Source organism: Mandrillus leucophaeus, unplaced genomic scaffold (genome assembly GCF_000951045.1).
Source record: "Mandrillus leucophaeus isolate KB7577 unplaced genomic scaffold, Mleu.le_1.0 Scaffold185, whole genome shotgun sequence".
Taxonomy (NCBI): Eukaryota; Metazoa; Chordata; class Mammalia; order Primates; family Cercopithecidae; genus Mandrillus; species Mandrillus leucophaeus.
In genome coordinates this window covers 879,698-899,183 of record NW_012101865.1, presented here as the reverse complement: position 1 = coordinate 899,183, position 19,486 = coordinate 879,698, and the positions used below count along the sequence as shown (strand labels likewise).

Genomic DNA, 19,486 nt, shown 5'->3' with positions numbered 1-19,486 from the left:
GTACTTTTTAGTAGAGACGGGGTTTCACCGTGTTAGCCAGGATGGTATCGATCTCCTGACCTCGTGATCCGCCCGTCTCGGCCTCCCAAAGTGCTGGGATTACAGGCTTGAGCCACCGCGCCCGGCCCTACTATTATTTCTTGAGACGGAGTCTCGCTCTGTCGCCCAGGCTGGAATGCAGTGGCATGATCTCGGCTCACTGCAACCTCTGTCTCCTGGGTTCAAGCAATTTTCCTGACTGAGCTCCCTGAGTAGCTGGGACTACAGGCGCCTACCACCACGCCGGGCTAATTTTTTGTGTTTTTAGTAGAGATGGGGTTTCACTGTATTAGCCAGGATGGTCTCAATCTCCTGACCTTGTGATCTGCCCACCTCAGCCTCCCAAAGTGTTGGGGTTACAGGCGTGAGCCACTGTGCCTAGCCTGTTTTCCCACTTTTGGTAAAAGCAAAGGTACTAGAATTATTTTTGTTTCTTTCTGTAGCCCCCAAAAACAACAGTGCAAGTGTGATGATAAATTGCAAACAGCAGTTGGTCTGAGAAATGGGGTGACAATAGGGAGTGTTGAGTACTGTGGGTAACCAGAGAGTGAATACCACGTCTAAAGGACCATCCATATTTGATAAATTAAACTGAACCAAAGCCTGTGCTCACAGCCAATGAGATGCTCTGCTCCCTCCGTAGCAACCAGGACAGCCTTTGCCCATTGTCTGTCCTGCTCGTGGCACGTGAGGCCTTTTGATTTTGTTAAGAAGCAGAAGCCAGAGACCCGGGTTCCAATTCCGGTTCCATAATTTGCTGGCTGATTTTGGACAAGTCATGCCACCTTCCTGGGCCTCAGTTTCCTCACCCATAAAGAGGGATTATAATCCCTGACTGCCCCCACCTGAAACAATATTGTTATGCAGATACAATCAGATGATTCTATGCAAACTAAAGCCATCCATGAAAATGATGGTGTTTTTTGGTTTTGTTTGCCGTGTGCTTGCCATGAATCTAGACTCATTGTGTTAAGGATTCTGGGGCTTACTAGAGAAAATGAGGCGTGGGCTCTGCCCCGCCAGTTCATCCACACAGTCCGTATTGTCTGAGCACCTACTGTGTACAAGACATTCACGTAGATTCAGAGCTCGCCTTAGCAGAAGAGGCAACACAAAGAAGCAGTCAGCAGGCTGGGCGCAGTGGCTCACGCCTATAATCCCAGCACTTTGGGAAGCTGAGGCGGGCGGATCACCTGAAGTCAGGAGTTCAAGACCAGCCTGGCCAACATGGTGAAACTCTGTCTCTACTAAAAATACAAAAAATTAGCTGGGCATGGTGGCACACTCCTGTAATCCCAGCTACTCGGGAGGCTGAGGCAGGAGAATCGCTTAAACCCTGGAGGCAGAGGTTGCAGGGAGCCAAGATCACACCATTGCACTCCAGCCTGGGTAACAAGAGCAAAACTCTGTCTCAAAAAAAAGAAAAGACAAAGAAGAAGAAACAGTCAGCAAATAAGACAGCATTCTAGAACAATCTGAGACTTCTGGGCTGCAGTGCTTGGTGTGGTCCAGACCCAGGGACATAAAGATAGCATCTGACAGGGGTGAGCAATGAGGCCCTGGCACCAGTGGTCCCAGAGTGACCAGAGGCAGACAGTAATACTCAGCCCACAGCATTGCAGAGGACTAATAAAGTATGCAGAACCAGGCACATGGTAGGTGCTCCTCTAGGGAAGTAAGACTTGATCTAGGCCTTGAAGGACAGGGAGTAGATGCAATTTCAGGGTGGTCAGCAGTAGCCTTGGCATCACCCTCAGTGCCCCAGGGCAAAGGCCCACAGTATTCATCATGGCCCCTATGGAGCCAAGGGACCCCAACTTGGGGGGAGGTGTCTCTTGGAACTTTGACCCAGCACAGGATCATTGGATGGCTCCTGTGGGCCTCCCACCCCGAGCCAGGATATTTCATTCTCTCTGGTTTCTTCCTTACTCCCCCCTATCCCAGAGCTGAAGAAGCTGAAGAAGCTGAGTCATGAAATCAGAAACCCAGGTAAGCAAGCAGTCCAAGCTGCAGCCTTGTGCAGTCCCCACTGGGCCCATTGGCATGTTCTGAGCAGAGCAGAGTCAGGCCAAGGACCAGGAAACAACCCCCAGAGGGTGGGGGAACCACAGAGCTAGAAGGTCAGACACCACTCAGGAAGCTCACGGAAGGAAAAGAGCAGCAGGAAAGGGGATGCGAGGAAGGGACATGTGGGCGTTGTCCTCTTCTATAATTACTATTATTGGCTCTTCAGTCATTAGGATTTGGGATCTTCTAAACCTCTGCTTCCCTCCGTTGGCTAGGGACAGTGTGTGCAGTCCCTAGAGCAGGGGAAGTCACAAACTTGGCTACACAAAAGAACCATGATGACGCCTTTCCTAATCCCAATACCTAGGCCATGCCCCAGACAAATCAGAATCTCTGAGGATGGAGCCCAGATGCTAGGGTTTTTGAAAGTCCTCGGGGATCCAATGCCCGGCCAGGTTGAGAATGGCAGCCCCAGAGCTCTTAGAAGAGGAAATGCTTCGCTGAGATTAAATAAATCCAGAGTGGGCATTTGGAAAACCCTCCTCTGAGCTCCACCCAGTAGAATCTCCTTCAAGGTTCTCTAAGAGTTTTGCAATGTCAGATGCCAAGGGTGTGCTCCAGGTGGGGCTGGAAGGGAGCGGGAAAGGGAGAAGGGGTCCAACCCACCCGCTTCCCATCCTGCGCCTCCCAGTGATCAAACTGATCTCCGGCTGGAACGTTGACATCCTGGAACGAGGAGAGGTGCGGCTTTGGCTGGAAGTAGAAAAGTTATCTCCAGCCGCTGAGCTGCATCTAATCTTCAACAACAAGGAGATCTTCAGCTCTCCGGTAATTGGGTGCTCACAATCCCTGAAGTGAGGCTCCCCTGCCGGGGAGGTGGCCTCACGGGGTCGTGATTCTGCATGGGCTGGTACTTCCCCCTAGTGGCCATTTCAGAAATGACGGTGTGCTTTTGCTGTTCAGTGATGGGGACGGGATGAGGACCTTTGGCTTTTAGTACCAGTGCTGGTGTTGGGGGTGGGGGTTGGCAGGGACACTACATGCTGGCCAATGCAAGGGACATTCCCACAAACAAAGAATTTCCATCCCCCCCCACAACTTTTGATTACCCCACTATTCTTAAGATGAAAAACCTGCATTCATGCCTATAATTATCCAAGGCTAGACCCTAACTCTATTTTAGATACAAATACAAAGTATTTTTGTACATTTTTTTCTTTTTTTTAATCTTTTTATTTAGAGATGGGGGCTCACTGTGTTAACCAAGTTGATCTTGAACTCCTGGCCTCAAGTACTCCTGCCTCTGTCTCCCAAACAATTTTATTTTTTGTTTTCTGTTTTTATTTGTTTGTTTTTGAGACAGAACCTCACTTTGTTATCATGGCAAAAGTGCAGTGGCATGATCTCAGCTCACTGCAGCCTCAACCTCCCAGACTCAAGCGATCCTCCCACCTCAGCCTCCCGAGTAGTTGAGACCACAGTCACACACCACCATGCCCAGCTAATTTTAATATTTTTTTGTAGACAGGGTTTTGCCTTGTTGCCTAGGCTGCAAACTCCTGAACTCAGGCGATCGTCCTACCCAGCCTCCCAAAGTGTGCAATTTTACTATACACTGAATGGAGAATTTTTATTCTGCTGGCTACTTTACCTACGCTCATTCATTTTCCTGCTTTTGTACAGAATAGCTTCCGGTTTTTTGTTTTTCTTCTTTTAAAGTCAAACCAATTCATTATAAATCAGTGCGGCATAATTGAGGTTATATCCAAGCACGTCTATATTGAAATATTTTTATTTTAAATGACTTATTTCTTCTTTATATTATGGTTAGAGTATGATATTATTTTGTAAATCATATCTGTAGACAGGTTGTATTAGATTGAACCACATGATTTGTTGATATTCAACTGTTTACCTGCTGACATGGCAATTTCAACCTCATGAGACATTCAAATTCGTGACTCAATCTCATATTCTTTGTGAATTTCATCTCCAGATGGCAAAGCAGCCATTAGAAAATACATGTTGTGGCTGGGTGGGGTGGCCCACGCCTGTAATCCCAGCACATTGGGAGACCGAGGCAGGCGGATCACCTGAGGTCAGGAGTTTGAGACCAGCCTGGCCAACATGATGAAACCCCATCTCTACTAAAAATACAAAAAATTAGCCGGGCATGGTGGTGCACACCTGTAATCCCAGCTACCGAGGAGACTGAGGCATAAGAATCGCTTGAATCCAGGAGGCAGAGGTTGCAGTGAGCCAAGATCGCGCCACTGTACTCCAGCCTGGGCAATAAAGTGAGACTCTATCTCAAAAAAAAAGAAAAAAGAAAGAAAATATATGTTATATATATCAAAGGTCCAATGACAAAAAAAAAAAAAAGAAAGAAAGAAAGAAAATATGTATTATAGAAAGAAGGTACTAGTTCTGACAGGAGTCTCATGTCCACCCCCTCTGGGTTATATGACCTTGGCAGGTCTCTTCACCTGTCTGTGCCTCTGTTTCTGCATCTGTGCAATGGGGCTGGTTGTCCCAGCATCAAAAGGTGCAAATCAGAAAACTGATTTGAAAGTTCTGCATAAAGATTGTGCAATGACCTTACCACATGGTATAGGAAGTGTTACAAAGTCTGGACTCATTAGTATTCAGTGGTGGGACAATCAGTTGTCCCTATAGAAAAATAAAACAAAATTAGATCACTCCTCCAAATCATACATACAAATAAAGCCAGAGGGAGAAAGAACCTAGATGAGGAAAATGAAATTTTAAAAACTGTTAGAATATGGTAAAATGTAAATGAGTGTTAATACTGGGTAGCAAGTACATGAGTACTTTTTTTCCCAATGTCCTTTACACATGCCGATGTTATTTAAAATTTCCTATTTCCTATTTTAAAAGAAGTAGAAAATAAGTGGTCGGGCACAGTGGCTCACGCCTGTAATCCCGGTGCTTTGGGAGGCCGAGACGGGCAGATTACTTGAGGCCAGGAGTTCGAGACCAGCCTGGCCAACATGGTGAAACCCCGTCTCTACTAAAAATACAAAAATTAGCTGGGTGTGCTGGCACATGATTGTAATCCCAGCTACTTAGAAGACTGAAGCAGTAGAATGGCTTGAACCCAGGAGGCAGAAGCTGCAGTGAGCCGAGACTGCGCCACTGCACCCCAGCCTGGGCGACGGAGCGAGACTCTGTCTCAAAAAAAAAAAAAAAAAAAAAAAAAAGAGCCTGTAATCCCAGCACTTTGGGAGGCCGAGACGGGCAGATCACGAGGTCAGGAGATCGAGACCATCCTGGCTAACACGGTGAAACCCCGTCTCTACTAAAATATACAAAAAACTAGCTGGGCGAGGTGGTGGGCGCCTGTAGTCCCAGCTACTTGTGAGGCTGAGGCAGGAGAATGGCGTAAACCCGGGAGGCGGAGCTTGCAGTGAGCTGAGATCCGGCCACTGCACTCCAGCCCGGGCGACAGAGTGAGACTCCATTTCAAAAAAAAAAGAAAAGAAAAGAAAAGAAAAGAAAACAGGCAAAACCATGGCACAGCGGGGGTTGGGGACTTATTATTAAATTGTAACTGATCGCACCACTGCACCCCAGCCTGGGCAACAGAGTGAGACTGTCTCAAGAAAAACAAAACAACAACAAAAAAATTGTAACTTATTCAAGTATCCAGGGGACTGGGTGTGGGGGGAGCCGCAGAGGGTTACCCAACACCCTGCCCAAGTCTCTGAAGGCTGACAGCTCTGCGCTTACCACCCCCAAGCCCACTACACCCTGATGTGCGCCCCTCAACAAAGTTCCCAGAACAGGGAAAAGGACTCTGGAGTTTGTCCTTTTCAGAACCGCAAAATCAATTTTGAACGAGAGAAGGGCCTGGTGGAAGTGATCATCCAGAACTTGTCTGAGGAGGACAAAGGGTCGTACACCGCTCAGCTCCAAGACGGAAAAGCCAAAAACCAGATTACATTGACACTGGTGGATGACGGTCAGCCCCGCCCTGCCCTGCCCTGCACACCCGGCCTGCCCCGCAGCCCTGAGTCCTCGGCTCTGCAGTCTGCTGAGCACACCCCTCGCCTTCTGCTGCCCCATGTCCCCTCTCCAGACGCACACTCTTCTGGGCTCATGCTGGTTCCTCCCTCTGTGTTCACAGATTTTGACAAACTTCTGAGGCAGGCAGATGCTAAGAGAAGGGACTGGAAGAGAAAACAGGGTAAGAGCTGCTGGAGTGAAGTTCAAAATCCGTGGCCACTGGTTCGTGCTAGAGATGCTGGACTGGGGGTTAATGGGACCCCCAGCCCTGCTGGGACCCCGAGGGATGTCTACTGCCATTCAGTCCAGTTCTGTCCCAATGCCAGATCAAAATAGCTCTTGCCTGACCTGAGGGTGAGAGCTGAGCCCTCTCAAATTTTGCACCCTGAAGCCAGACACAGTGCCTCATGCCTGTAATCCCAGCACTTTGGGAGGCCAAGGTGGGCAGATCACTTGAGGTCAGGAGTTCAAGAGCAGGCTGGCCAACATGGTGAAATCCTATCTCTACAAAAAATACAAAAATTAGCCGGGCGTAGTGGCACATGCCTGTAATTCCAGCTACTCAGGAGGCTGAGCCACGAGAGTCCTTGAACCCGGGAGGCGGAGGTTGCAATGAGCTGAGATTGCGCCACTGCACTCCGGCCTGCGCGACAGAGCGAGACTCTGTCTCAAAAAAAAAAAAGAAAGAAAAGAAAAGAAAGAAATTTGCACCCTAAGCACCACCCTTGCCTCACCTCAGTCCCAGCCCTGGCAGGGGCAGCATCTGAGAAGCCCATAGCCATTAACTGCCCCTCCCCCCATCACTGCCTGGACACAGGTGGCACCCTGGCTGAGCGTGGCTCTCTGACGGTGGGCATATTTGTTTTGCACACACAGGTCCCTATTTTGAGCAGCCGTTGCAGTGGAAGGTCACAGAGGACTGCCAAGTGCAGCTGACGTGCAAGGCAAGTCCTGCCCTGCCCCCAGGCCCAGCGCGGGGGGACCTGTGGCTTATCCCCAAGCCCAGTTGTTGTCCCTGCCCACCTGGCCCCCTAAATTCCACACTCTGTACTTGGCTGATCGCACACACCCCCGAGGAGACTGCATGTAACCCAAAAAGCAAACCCACCTTCCCAGCGTCCATGGGGTGGGATTAGTGTGAGGTGGACCAGCCTTGCACGAGATCCTAGTGGCTCCAGCAGGGGTTCCGAGGGGTCAGGAGGTCTAGGAGCCTGCGAGCGTTTGTATGTTGAGGGCTCTCCCTGTGTTTATGATTATCCTGTGCTCAGAGACTCACAGTATGATTTCATATGCCTCACAATCATGTGTGACATAGGCATTGCTATCCCCACTTTATAGATGAGAAAACAAATGGGGAAATAGCTCAAGGCCACACAGGAAGAGGGAGAGCCCAGTCTATCTGACTCCAAAGCCTAAGGTCCTTCTTAGCACCCTTCGGCCTGTTAAGATAACTGGGGAAGGGGAGGGTGGGTGCTCTCCCAGAAGCATATCCATTCAGTAAACTCAGAGCATCTGTTATGTGCCACTCTGCAAGGTCCTGAACATACAAAGATGATGAAGTGGTCACTGTGGGCCTTGGGAGCCCATGGTCAAGGCAGGACCACTGGAAAACAGCATCACTCATGCTTGACCCGAATGGGGCAGGAAATTGATGAATCGTGTTGGGGGGTGACTACGGGGTGCTTCAAAAAAAAGGCTTCCTGGAGGAGATGACATTTAACTGAAGCATATGAACATTTACAAGGACAATAGAGTAGGGCAGGGATCAAGAGGCAGAGGGAAAACCATTAGCAAGAATTCAGAGTCCGGAAGCCAGCAGAGGAGTCATATGGTATGTGAAAGGACTCGGCTGAGATGCCTGAAGGTGTGCACAGGTGTGTTTTTACTCAAGAAGAAACAAGCCTGACAGAGTCTCCTCATTCCCCACCTTCCCCAGGTGACAAACACGAAGAAGGAGACTCGCTTTCAGTGGTTCTTTCAGAGGGCAGAGCTGCCAGATGGTCAGTATGACCCAGAGACGGGAACGGGACTTCTCTGCATCGAAGAGGCAAGTGTGGCTCCAGCTTCAGGGCTCACTTTCTCCTTTGGCTGCAAGCCAGGGAGGGCCAAGAGCTCTGGGCTGGGAGTCAGAGGCAGAGCCGAGGCTAGGTTGAGGCAAGTGAAGCCCTGAGCACAAAATTTAAGGGGCACCAAAAAAACTCAGTAATCAAGACAAATAATATTGTATGCAATATTCTAAAAACTCAAAATTAATGTAAACAAAAACTATTAAAACCCCCAAACTTTCAATAGAGACAGAATCAGTATTACTGATTTTCTTCTTTAGCTCCAGTACTGGCCCTGCCAATAACTGTGCAGGCTTGGGCTAGCCCCCGTCCCTCTCTGACCTCAGCTTTCATCTGCAACCTGAGCGAGTTGGAAGGGATGCTGTCTCAACACCTCCTTCCTGCCCCAGCAGTCTAGGATTCGGGACAGGAAGGATGTCTCCAGGGGAGGCAGATCTGGGCAGAATAAAGCAGGCCTGGAGCTCAATTCTCCCCCCAAGTCCTCCCCTGTGGCCTTTGGCGGACTGTGGCCTGGTTAAGAGAGAAACACAAGGCTTGCTCTTAAACGTCAACCTTTTTCTGCCCTGCTGCTGATGTCTGTGGCCTCACTGGGTGCCCAGGAGGACTGGAGCAAACAGAGGTTTGCTGACTAGGAAGAAAACAATGATTTCAAGGTCTTCTCCCAAATCCTGGCCAGGCTGATGCCAAGTCAGCCTTTGCCACCACTGTGCAAGCTCCTCAGACAGGCTGTGGCACCAAGTAGGTGCTTCATAGTTACGGAGTTTTAGTATAATCATCAGTCCCATTGGTGCAAAGTTTCTGGCCTCCTAAGAGTTACCTCCCTTAATCCCCACAGCAGCTGTAGCACACAGACAGGGCAAGGATGATACCGTGATTTTACTGATGAGTAAACTGAGGCTCAGAGAGCTTCAGTGTAAAGACATAAGGCTAGAGGGTGGGGTCAGAAGCCACTCCAGCCACCCACTCTGGGTTTGGCTGAGACCCTGGAGCCTTCCTGGGATGGCGAGGACATAAGAGAGGATTTTTGGGGCTCAGCACCTCAATCCTCAGGTTAAGAGCTGCCTCTGTCTTGGATCCTGCCCCAACCCCACTGTGTGGAGATGGTCCTGCTGCGAAGTATTGAGAGGTGAGGGACTGAAGGAAGGTGCTGTGTAATGAGAGGTCACTTCTGATCTCTGGACCTTGCCTTGAAAGCACGACTCAGGTTCTTGCTTAGCTGAGTGTTTGTTCAGACTTAACTTGGGGCTGAAAAACATGGGCCAAGAGAACCCCCTTGTCCTGGGCAGGAGAAAACATGCTTCCTCTTGGGGAACTGCAGGTAGTGGGGGTCCCTCCATCCAGGAGCCCCCAGGGAGTGAAAGGTGGGCCAGGCCCAGACAAGCTCTGCAAAGTGAGGTTCACTGTGTGGTGCTCAGATCAGCTGCCTGTGAATGCAAATGAAGGTGTCTGGTTCTGCCCTCAACTCCCCCTACTCCACCCCTTCCCCAGGCCCAGACCAACCCCGAGCTAGGAATCCAAGGGCTCTGGAGCTGAAAGGAGCCTTAGGGCTCACCCAGCCCAGATAAGTAAACGGAGGCCCAGGGAGGAGAAGGGTCTTACCTGAGGTCACACAGAGAGAGAGGGGCAGGCCTGGAGCCCAGGCTTCCTGATGTGGTAGCCATCTCTCCTTCTGAAGCCCATGCTGACACCACACGCTCATCCTTCTTTCCAGTTGTCCAAAAAGGACAAGGGAATTTACAGAGCGATGGTTTCTGACGATCGAGGGGAGGACGACACCATATTGGACCTCACGGGTGACGGTAGGAGCTGGCGACGGGTCAGGGGCTGTGGAGGGAGCACAGTGGAGCAGACTGTGATGTGATCTGTGCAGTAAGATTTATGGGATCCCCATGTCACTTGGAGAAATTGAGGCACAAAGAGAGTAAGTGACTAGCCCAAGATTCCACAGCTAGTCAGTGGCAGGAGCCAGGTCAGTGTGACTCTGATGCCCGTGTTCACCACAGTATACCACAGTGAGTCCAGGCTTAGAGACCCAAAGCCTGAGTTCACTCCTCCGTCCCACAGTGGGCCCAGGCTCCTTATCAGGCTGATTGGCTCAACCTGCAAAAACTGTCAGGTTTGCATGTTTGTCCTCCATCCATAGTGCCCTTCTCCCTACCCCACTGCTGAGTGCCCTGAAACCCCTCCTATCCCTGAACTATGAGAGTCATCCTACAGAGCTGCCTGTCCCCCTAAGAGCAGCTCATGGGGTCCACCAGCCTTTTTCAAGGATGTCCCCACTCCTAGCACATCCCTAGGGGAGCCCTATGCCAGCTAACCCTTCTCTCTGTCTCCCTCCAGCCCTGGATGCCATCTTCACTGAGCTGGGCAGGATTGGTGGTAAGCAGCTTGCCTCTTTGCCCAGCCCTGCCCTGATGTCCAACAGCCTCCAAGCAGCCTAACACTGGCCTTGGCTATTGGGGGTGGGTTTAGTTTCCAACCCCAAACACTGAAGAGAAAATCCTGCCTCTTCACAGCACTGCATTTCCCCTACAGCACCTACCCACCCCCCAGGGCAGAGTCAGACAAGCTGGCCCCCAAATCTGATGCCTAAATGGCCTCAGGGAAGACTCATCCTTCTCCTCTGTCTCCCCAGCCCTCTCTGCAACTCCACTGAAAATCCAGGGGACCGAGGAAGGGATCCGGATCTTCAGCAAGGTCAAGTACTACAACGTGGAGTACATGAAAACCACCTGGTTCCACAAGTAGGTCCACCTTGCCCCAGAGCCCCAGCCAGGCTGGAAAGGATTCAGCACCTGACCCACGGGGGCCTCCCTCCCTTCTCCCTGCCCGGTCCTCCAAGCAGAGCCCAGTCCCAGTGGTTGGCAGAGACAGGGTCTCTTCCTGGTCTTGCTGTCCACACAAGGAGTTGAGGATAAAGATTAGCAGTGGGAGGAGTAGAAAGGCTTTGCCAAGATCCCCCAGCGAAGGTGGGAACCTTGGTGGGACAACATTTTTCTGGAAACTCTATGGCCACAACAGGATCAGTCTCTGAGCAGCAGCTGGGAACTGGGGGAGAAAGGGATGCAGGGACGAAGAAGAGCCAAGTGGTCAGGTGGGTCAGGGCATCCTTGTGGGCCTCTGCAGCCTTAGCAAATTTGGTCAGCCAGGCTTAGGGGAAACATGCAGGAAAAGGGTCTGCAGGGCTGGCCACTAACTGAGAGCCAGGGCTTGAAGGCAGGATAGATGAGGTACCCACAGAGGCTTAGCCACTCTCTGAGAGACCCCAGATAATCCAAGAGCAGAGTTTTCCCAGTGCTTTGTATCAGATGCATGCCTCAGCCTTGTGGAGCAGACATGACTGCACCCATTCTGTGGAGAAGGCTTGACTGATTTGGTCAAGGTTGTCAAATGAGTGAGAGCCGAGGCCAGATGGAATTTCAGGACAATAGGTTCCTCCCCTAGTCAGAGTTTCTCAGCCCTGTGACTAAGCACAGAGGTGTCACCTCTGCAACACAACACTGGGAACAGAGGACAGTGTCTCTAGGAATGAAATTTAAGTAAAGAAGGGGAAAAGTTTCACCTTATGTGGTTTCTAAAGGTTAGAGTGCTTGTGGGAAGAAGGCCTGGGAGAGTTTAAAAGGAGAATAAAGAGGTAAGGAAGTTGGCTACTGAGGGTGAGGGAAGTGGCAGTCACGGACCCTGGAGCACCATTTCCTTAGGGTCCCTGCCTGTGGCATGCATCACAAATGCGGACTCAGCACCGACACATAGTTGTCATGCCACAAGAACTGGTGAATGAATGAATGAATGAATGCAGTATTGAATGATGAATGAAGGGTTGAATAATGAATAAGTGAATGGATATTTATCTGGTGCCTCATGAATGGTCACCACCCATAGACCACGGATCTTGAAACAAAACCACAGGAGAGGATTTTGGGGCAGGGGTATCTGTTGACCTGCAGACAGGCAGCCTTAACCATTTCTCCACCCTCACATTCAGAGACAAACGTCTGGAGAGTGGTGATCGGATAAGGACGGGCACTACCCTGGATGAGATCTGGCTTCACATCCTGGACCCCAAAGACTCAGACAAGGGCAAATACACTCTGGAAATAGCTGCAGGGAAGGAAGTCCGGCAACTCTCAACAGATCTCTCAGGGCAAGGTGAGCCATCAACCTATGTCTGCAGAGAAACCTGCTTAGAAAATCCCATGAACAGGCTGGGCACACTGGGTCAGTCCTGTAATCCCAGCACTTTGGGAGGCTGAAGTGGGAGGATCGCTTGAGCTCTGGAGTTTGAGGCCAGTCTGGGCAACATAGTGAGACAAGCCTGGGCAACATCTCTACAAAAAATAAAAATAATTTAGCTGGGCATGGTGACGCGTGCCTATATTCCCAGCTACCTGGGAGGCTGAAGCAGGAGTATTGCTTGAGAACAGGAGAGAGAGGCTGCAATGAGCTATGATCACACCACTGTACTCCAGACTGGGCAACAGAGTGAGATCTTGTCTCAAAAAATAAAAGAATAATAATAAAGATTACTCTGGGATAGGCGTTAAGGAAAGAAAGATTTAAAAAAATTTTTTAACAAAATAAAAAGAAAGAGAAAAGAAAATCCCATGGTCTTTTGAGGGGACGCCTACCCTCCCACCCAGTCCTGCCACTGCCCCAAAAGAACATCGGCATGGGGAGGAGAGTGGAGGACAGGCAGGGATAAGCTCTGCTCCCAGGGTCACCCTGTCCCCACTGTTGGACAGTAGAGGCCCTGATGGCCCCCTTTCTCCTCTGTCCTTCTTACAGCTTTTGAGGACGCCATGGCTGAACACCAGAGACTGAAGTAAGTTTCCTCTACATTTCTCAGTGTGAATTATAGGCCCCTCCAGGGTGTGGCATGAACTAGGCTCACAACTCCTTTCTGGGAGCCCCAGCCAGCTCCACATTTCCCTCATCACCCCTCACCTCCACCTGGGCTGGACTGTCCTTTACCAAGTGGACAGTCACACCTTGTTCCCATTTGTTTTTCAGAGCCTTGGCCATCATCGAGAAGAGTAAGTCTGCCGATATTTTTGTCGTTTTTGTTTCTGAATTTGGGGAAACTTCCCGGAAGCTCAAGCCTCTTGGTGGGCTGCTGAAGGCCTCGTTCCACAGTGGGGTCTGTGGGGCTCTGGGGTCTTACAGAGCTGCAGGGAAGACCTGGGCAGGACAGAGACAGAATCCAAGGACACCTGGGATTGTGTTGTGGAAGCGCCCAGCGCGAGCCTGGTTCTCACAGGCACATGGACAACATTGGTGGGACCAAAAAGGAGGGGACAGACAGGGATGAGGCTGGGCAGGCCTTCCTGAGTGATCTGTGGGGACAGGGCGACTTTAAAGCTGAAGCTATGGCTCTCGAGGCGTTAGAGTCTTATTGAAACCAGAATGAAGCCCCAAACCCAGAGGCACACAGCACGGCCTCTGGGCCACTGGGGGAGCCACTACCAAGTCCATGAGCTCAAGCTTGTCCCATTCATCAGCCCTCCAAGCCAAGCCAATTCTAAGCAGCCTGGTGGTGGGAGTCTGGCTGTCTGCTCTCACTGGCCCAGCAGATGAGGAGTAAGGATTTCAGTGAGGGAGAGACCTGGGCAGGCAGCAGAGCACAGGTGTGGTCATAGAAGGAGACAGCACAGCTCTAAGAACAGACAAGAAAACTCACACCACCAGCTTGAGGCCATGTGTGGGAGGGGATAATTCGCTCTGCATGGCATCACTGTCCCCAAGCATCCCCACTTGACAGGAAGTGCAGGCCTCAGGCTCATAGCTGTTATCAAGAAGGGGCAATTGAGGGGTATAAGTGGCCATGCAGCGAGAAGCTCCTGCAGGGGGCTGAGGGGCGCCTCGGTGGAGGGAGCACAGCCCAAGACCAGCCTCAGGCCAGGAGGAGGCTCTTGTACCACGAATCTAATCGTTCCCCCAGTGAGAATGTCCCTGCCCATCGTGGAATGCCACATCCTGAACAGAAGCCCCATGCAGGACCCTAATAGAGGACAGCTGATTTCACCAATACTGGATTGCTGGGGTGTGTGGAATCAGAGCTGAAGGAAATGATCATTTCATCCAGCTCTGAAGGGCTGGTGACACTTTCTGCCCACAACTGCATCCATCTGTGGGGCCTTCCCCTCCCCATCCAGGGTCCTGCTCCCTTTTCACCCACTGGACAGATGCCATCCGCATCGGGCTCTTTGCACATCCCTGATCTCTGGTCTAGGCCATGCTGACCACCCGTCCTGTTCCCACAGCTTCCCACCATGAGGAGTAGACCGGGTTTCTGCTTAGTGGTTGATGACCACACTCTTCCTGGTCACCCACAATGGCCACCAGGTCCTTTGCTTGATCAGGTTCAAAGTGTCCCAAAAGCTTCTGTCCCGCTTTCTCTGATCTTGTTGGTCACACCCGTTGTGTGGATTTTGCCAGTTGAAGTCTCAGAGTAGTCCCACTTACCTTCTTCCTGGTTCTTGAGGGCAGGAGCATCTCATGGTCACCTCCAGATGGAGGTGGTATACCAATCATAGCAAATGACCTCAGATCAGTGTCAGAAACACACTACGTCCCATATATTCTACTTACGAATACAAGGAAGCATGTAATACAGTTCTAGAGATTTCCATCCAAGGTCAGGTGTGGCGGCTCATGCCTATAATCCCAGCACTTTGGGAGGCCAAGGCAGGAGGATTGCTTGAACCCAGGAGTTCAAGACCAGCCTGGGCAACATGGTGAAACCCCATCTCTACAAAAATATAAAAAATATAAAAATACAAAAAATATAAATACAAAAAATATAAAAATTAGCCAGGCGTGCTGGTGCATGCCTGTAGTCACAGCTGCTCAGGAGGCTGAGCGGGAAGGATTGCTTGAGCCCAGAAAGCAGAAGTTGCAGTGAGCTGAGATCGTGCTGCTGCGCTCCACCCTGGGCAACAGAGCAAGACCCTATCTCAAAAAATTAACTTTGAAAATAAAAATTAAAAAAGATTTCCATCCAAAATAATGAAAATAGAAAAAGAAAAAGAAAAATAAAGAAGCCTTGCTTAAAAATAAACCTCAACTCTATGAAACTTCTGGGAAGCGGCTGGCAGAGAAAGATTCGTCACCAGGATCTGTTTTTTCCCTTCCAGATCGTGCCAAAGTGGTGAGGGGTCTGCCGGATGTGGCCACGATCATGGAGGATAAGGTACTGACCCTTCCCGGCCCACAGCCAGCAGTCCCACTCTGTGTTCCTTCATGCATCCACCACAGATCACAAAACAATGCAGCGCCGTGGATTCAAAGCCAAAGAGTGGCCAAGTGACCACACCTCACTGATCACATGTGGTACAAAGGAAAGCCACTGGGCCTGGTGTCAGGCCACAGTGGGTGCTTGACCTAGTTCTAACTCCATCTGTCTAGACAGCTCTGGGCATCCTAGACTTCTGCCTGTGGACTTCAGTGTCCACAGGAAATGTCTACTGGGAGATTCCTAACAGCCCATCTAGAATTGAACTTACTTATGCAAATCTAGTGTTCCTGAAAACAATTGCTGACTTGTTGATGGTGCTTACTTTGTGCCAGGCACGATTCCATGTATGTTATCTTTTTTAGCTTATTTAACCATCAAGGCAATCACATGAAATAGGGTTTTATTTATTACTAATCATACTTTATAGCTGAGGAAACCCAGAGTCCCTTAACCCAGGTTAAGAGACCTAAGGTCACACAGCTTGAAGGGGCAGAGGTGAGATTCACACCCAGGAAGCCCAACTCCAGAGCCTGTGTGTTTAATAATTACATTATAGTGTTCTGCACTAGAGCTTGTCCAGTAATTTTCTATTTTAATTCATAAATCTATGCACTCAAGCAATATAATCTTGCTTGCATGATAAAATCATAGTGACATATATATTACAAAAATCAATAAAACAAACCAAAGGCCATTCTGGGGCCGATGAATTGCCAGAGTAATTATGGTCTGAGATTCTAATGAGTAAGTATTCCTAAAGAAAGGTTGAGAAGGGCTGGGCGCAGTGGCTCACGCCTGTAATCCTAACACTTTGGGAGGCTGAGGCAGGCAGATCACCTGAGGTCAGGAGTTTGAGACCAGCCTAGTCAACATGGCGAAACCCTGTCTCTACTAAAAATACAAAAATGGCCGGGCGCGGTGACTTATGCCTGTAATCCCAGCACTTTGGGAGGCCAAGGCGGGCGGATCGCCTGAGGTCAGGAGTTTGAGACCAGCCTGACCAACATGGAGAAACCCCGTCTCTACTAAAAATACAAAATTGGCCAGGCTTGGTGGTGGGCGCCTGTAATCCCAGCTACTAGGGAGGCTGAGGCAGGAGAATCACTTGAACCTGGGAGACAGAGGTTGCGGTGAGCCGAGATCATGCCATTGCACTCCAGCCTGGGCAAAAAGATGAAAAAAAAAAAAAAAAAAATTAGCCGGGCTTGATGGTGGGCATCTGTAATCCCAGCTACTTGGGAGGCTAAGGCACGAGAATCACTTGATCCTGGGAGGCAAAGGTTGCAGTGAACCAAGATCGTGCCACTGCACTCCAGCCTGGGTGACGGAATGAGACTCCATCTCAAAATAAAAGGTTGAGGATGAAGGATGTGGGGTTAAAATAAAATCTCTCCCCTTTATAAATTACAATAAAACACATATACTGAGCTATCACAGGGAGCAACCTGAGCTGGGAGCTCTCTGGGGCCATGAAAGTGAATGCTAAGTTCAAGTTACAAGCAGGTGAGACTGTTCTCTTCCTGTCTTTTCAAACAGACCCTGTGCTTGACTTGCGTCATCTCAGGAGACCCCACCCCTGAAATCTCTTGGCTGAAGAATGACCAGCCTGTCACCTTCCTTGACCGATACCGCATGGAAGTGAGGGGGACAGAGGTCACCATCACCATTGAGAAGGTCAGCAGTGATGACAGCGGCCGCTACGGCGTCTTCGTCAAGAACAAGTATGGCTCTGAGACAGGCCAGGTCACCATCAGTGTGTTCAAGCACGGGGACGAGCCCAAGGAGCTGAAGAGCATGTGACAGCGTGTGTCTGGGCACAGTCTGAGTCTAGTCTGCATGGACCAGTAGGGACAATCAGTGGGTCACAGCCTGGCACAGGCTACAGGGGTGGGGCAGAAGGAAAGGGGACAAGATAGAACCCAGGATGTGAGGGTGGGGGTGGAGCGGATGCACCGAAGTGGAGAAGCAAAGATCTTTCTGGGGTCCTGAGTGGCCTCCAGGAGAGCAGGATGAACCCTGGACCTGGAGTAGGAGACCCGGATGCACTGGGGCTATATAACAGTACTGGCATCTGATAGGTAGAGGTCAGGTACGCTGCTAAACACTGCAGCTCCCACCACGTAGAATTATCCGACCCCAGATGTCAAAAGTGCCAAGAGTCATGAGGCCTGCCATAAACTGATACATCACACCCCTCTTTTAGGATCCCATAGTTTCAATTCACATAAGTTCAACAGACATTCATGTGAAGTCTAGCATGTGGGAGGCTATAGATGGAGCTGGAAATACAAAGGCAACTGATAAGCAGGCTCCACTTGCAAAGAGGCCTCAGTCCAGTGGGAGAAACAGACCTGGGCACAAACAACTCCAGGACAAGGCAGGACGTGATAAAGATTATAAAGCAGGTCCAAGGAAAGTGCTGCCAGTGGTCCAAGGAGGGAGACCAGAGGGTCGTCCCAATATGGGGAGGTAGGGCTTTTAAAACACCTTCATCCAGGCTGGGCGAGGTGGCTCACACCTGTAATTCCAGCACTTTGGGAGGCTAAGGTGAGCAGATCACCTGAGGTCAGGAGTTCAAGACCAGCCTGGCCAACATGGCGAAACCTCATCTCTACTAAAAATACAAAAATTAGCCGGGCGTGGTGGCAGGCGCCTGTAATCCCTGCTATTCAGAAGGCCGAGATGGGAGAATCCCTTGAACCTGGGAGGCGGAGGTTGTGATGAGCCAAGATTAAGCCCCCGCTAAAAAATTAGCAGAATTGGTGTTGGGCCCTGAAAAATTAGTCCGGTTTTGTGGTGGTAATGGGAGAAGGACATCTCAGGAGCAGGGTCTGGTGGAAGGAAAGGAAAGGAGGAGGCTGAGGCTGCCCAGGTAGCCTTGGATACCAGGCTTGGAGCTGGTAGCCTCCAGGGCTTCCAGCACGGGGCCTCTGCCTGGTGTGACAAATACCGACTGGCCTCACTTGATGGATCTCAGTACTGAGCTGGGCATTTCTCTGCCCCCCAACTTCTTTCTTTTTAAAAATAAGATGGGGAGAGTTAATAAAATTATAGATGTTTGTTGTAAAATTTTGGAAAACTCTGGAAATTATAGAGGAGAAAATAAACAATCTGTACTTCCAACACCACGAAGTAACATCTGCCTCTGCTTTCTGAAATGACTTCTGAACTGAAGGATAAAGTGAGTCACCCCTACATCCCCCACCTCTGCACGTATCAAGGCGTGGTGGGTAACATATTTCCCCAGCGGCTCGCCTACCAGGCTGTGTGGTGCAGGCAGGCCAGGCGTTTGATGAGACCTCTGCAGGGAGCAGTGGGGACCAGGGAGACCTGACTGGAGTTTGGGGAATCACGCAGATCTTGGAGGCAAACACCACTGGTTTGAAGCATCCCTCTACCACCCACTCGCTGTGTGATCCTACACAACACTTTTCCTTTTCTGGGCCTCAGTTTCCCATCTGTAAAACCAGAAGGCTGGAAGATCATTTCGAGGTTCCTTCCAATAGACACTAAGTTTTTGTTTTATTTTGTTTTGTTTTTGAGACAAGGCCTGGCGCAATTGCCCAGGCTAGAGTGCGGTACCACCATCTCTGCTCACTGCACCTTCTGCCTCCTAGGCTCGAGTGATCCTCCCGCCTCAACCTCCCAAGTATCAGACACTACACACCACCACGCCTGGCTAATTTTTGTGTTTTTTATGGATATGGAGTTTCACCATGTTACTTGAACTCATGAGCTCAAGCGATCCACCTGCCTTGGCCTCCCAAAGTGCTGTGATGACAGGCATGAGCCACCCTACCCAGCCAGATTATTTTATTATTTCCCAGAACTCCATCCTTTTTTGCTTTTCTCTTCCTATGAATATGTAGTAAACAAAAAGACACCATCCTAGCCCATCTTACCACTCTTAACACTTCCAACATCAGAGGAAAGTCTTGGCTTCTTTGGTGTGTCAATGAAAATATGTCACAAATTTCAATGAAAGAGGAAATCCTGTTGGCCTTGGTGGAACATGATGTGAGCATCCCTGTTGGTGCAAATTGCAGTTGCACTATAAGAAGCTACAAGCAGGCTGGGCGCGGTGGCTCATGCCTGTAATCCCAGCGCTTTGGGA

General features: G+C 50.1%; 1 protein-coding gene across 1 annotated transcript in view; it reads left to right on the top strand.

Moving 5' to 3' along the window:
* The window catches only part of MYOM3 (myomesin 3), a 59,335-nt gene extending 40,838 nt beyond the window's left edge, over positions 1–18,497 (top strand). The window contains exons 24-37 of the mRNA XM_011977862.1: positions 1,984–2,028; positions 2,738–2,874; positions 5,884–6,028; positions 6,194–6,253; positions 6,949–7,016; positions 8,009–8,119; positions 9,850–9,937; positions 10,479–10,517; positions 10,774–10,882; positions 12,124–12,287; positions 12,924–12,960; positions 13,149–13,171; positions 15,272–15,327; positions 16,909–18,497. Of these exons, the coding sequence (XP_011833252.1) occupies positions 1,984–2,028; positions 2,738–2,874; positions 5,884–6,028; positions 6,194–6,253; positions 6,949–7,016; positions 8,009–8,119; positions 9,850–9,937; positions 10,479–10,517; positions 10,774–10,882; positions 12,124–12,287; positions 12,924–12,960; positions 13,149–13,171; positions 15,272–15,327; positions 16,909–17,172 (1,346 nt within the window). The 3' untranslated portion in view covers positions 17,173–18,497. The remainder of the gene's footprint in view (positions 1–1,983; positions 2,029–2,737; positions 2,875–5,883; positions 6,029–6,193; positions 6,254–6,948; positions 7,017–8,008; positions 8,120–9,849; positions 9,938–10,478; positions 10,518–10,773; positions 10,883–12,123; positions 12,288–12,923; positions 12,961–13,148; positions 13,172–15,271; positions 15,328–16,908) is intronic.
* Positions 18,498–19,486: the final 989 nt, after the last annotated feature.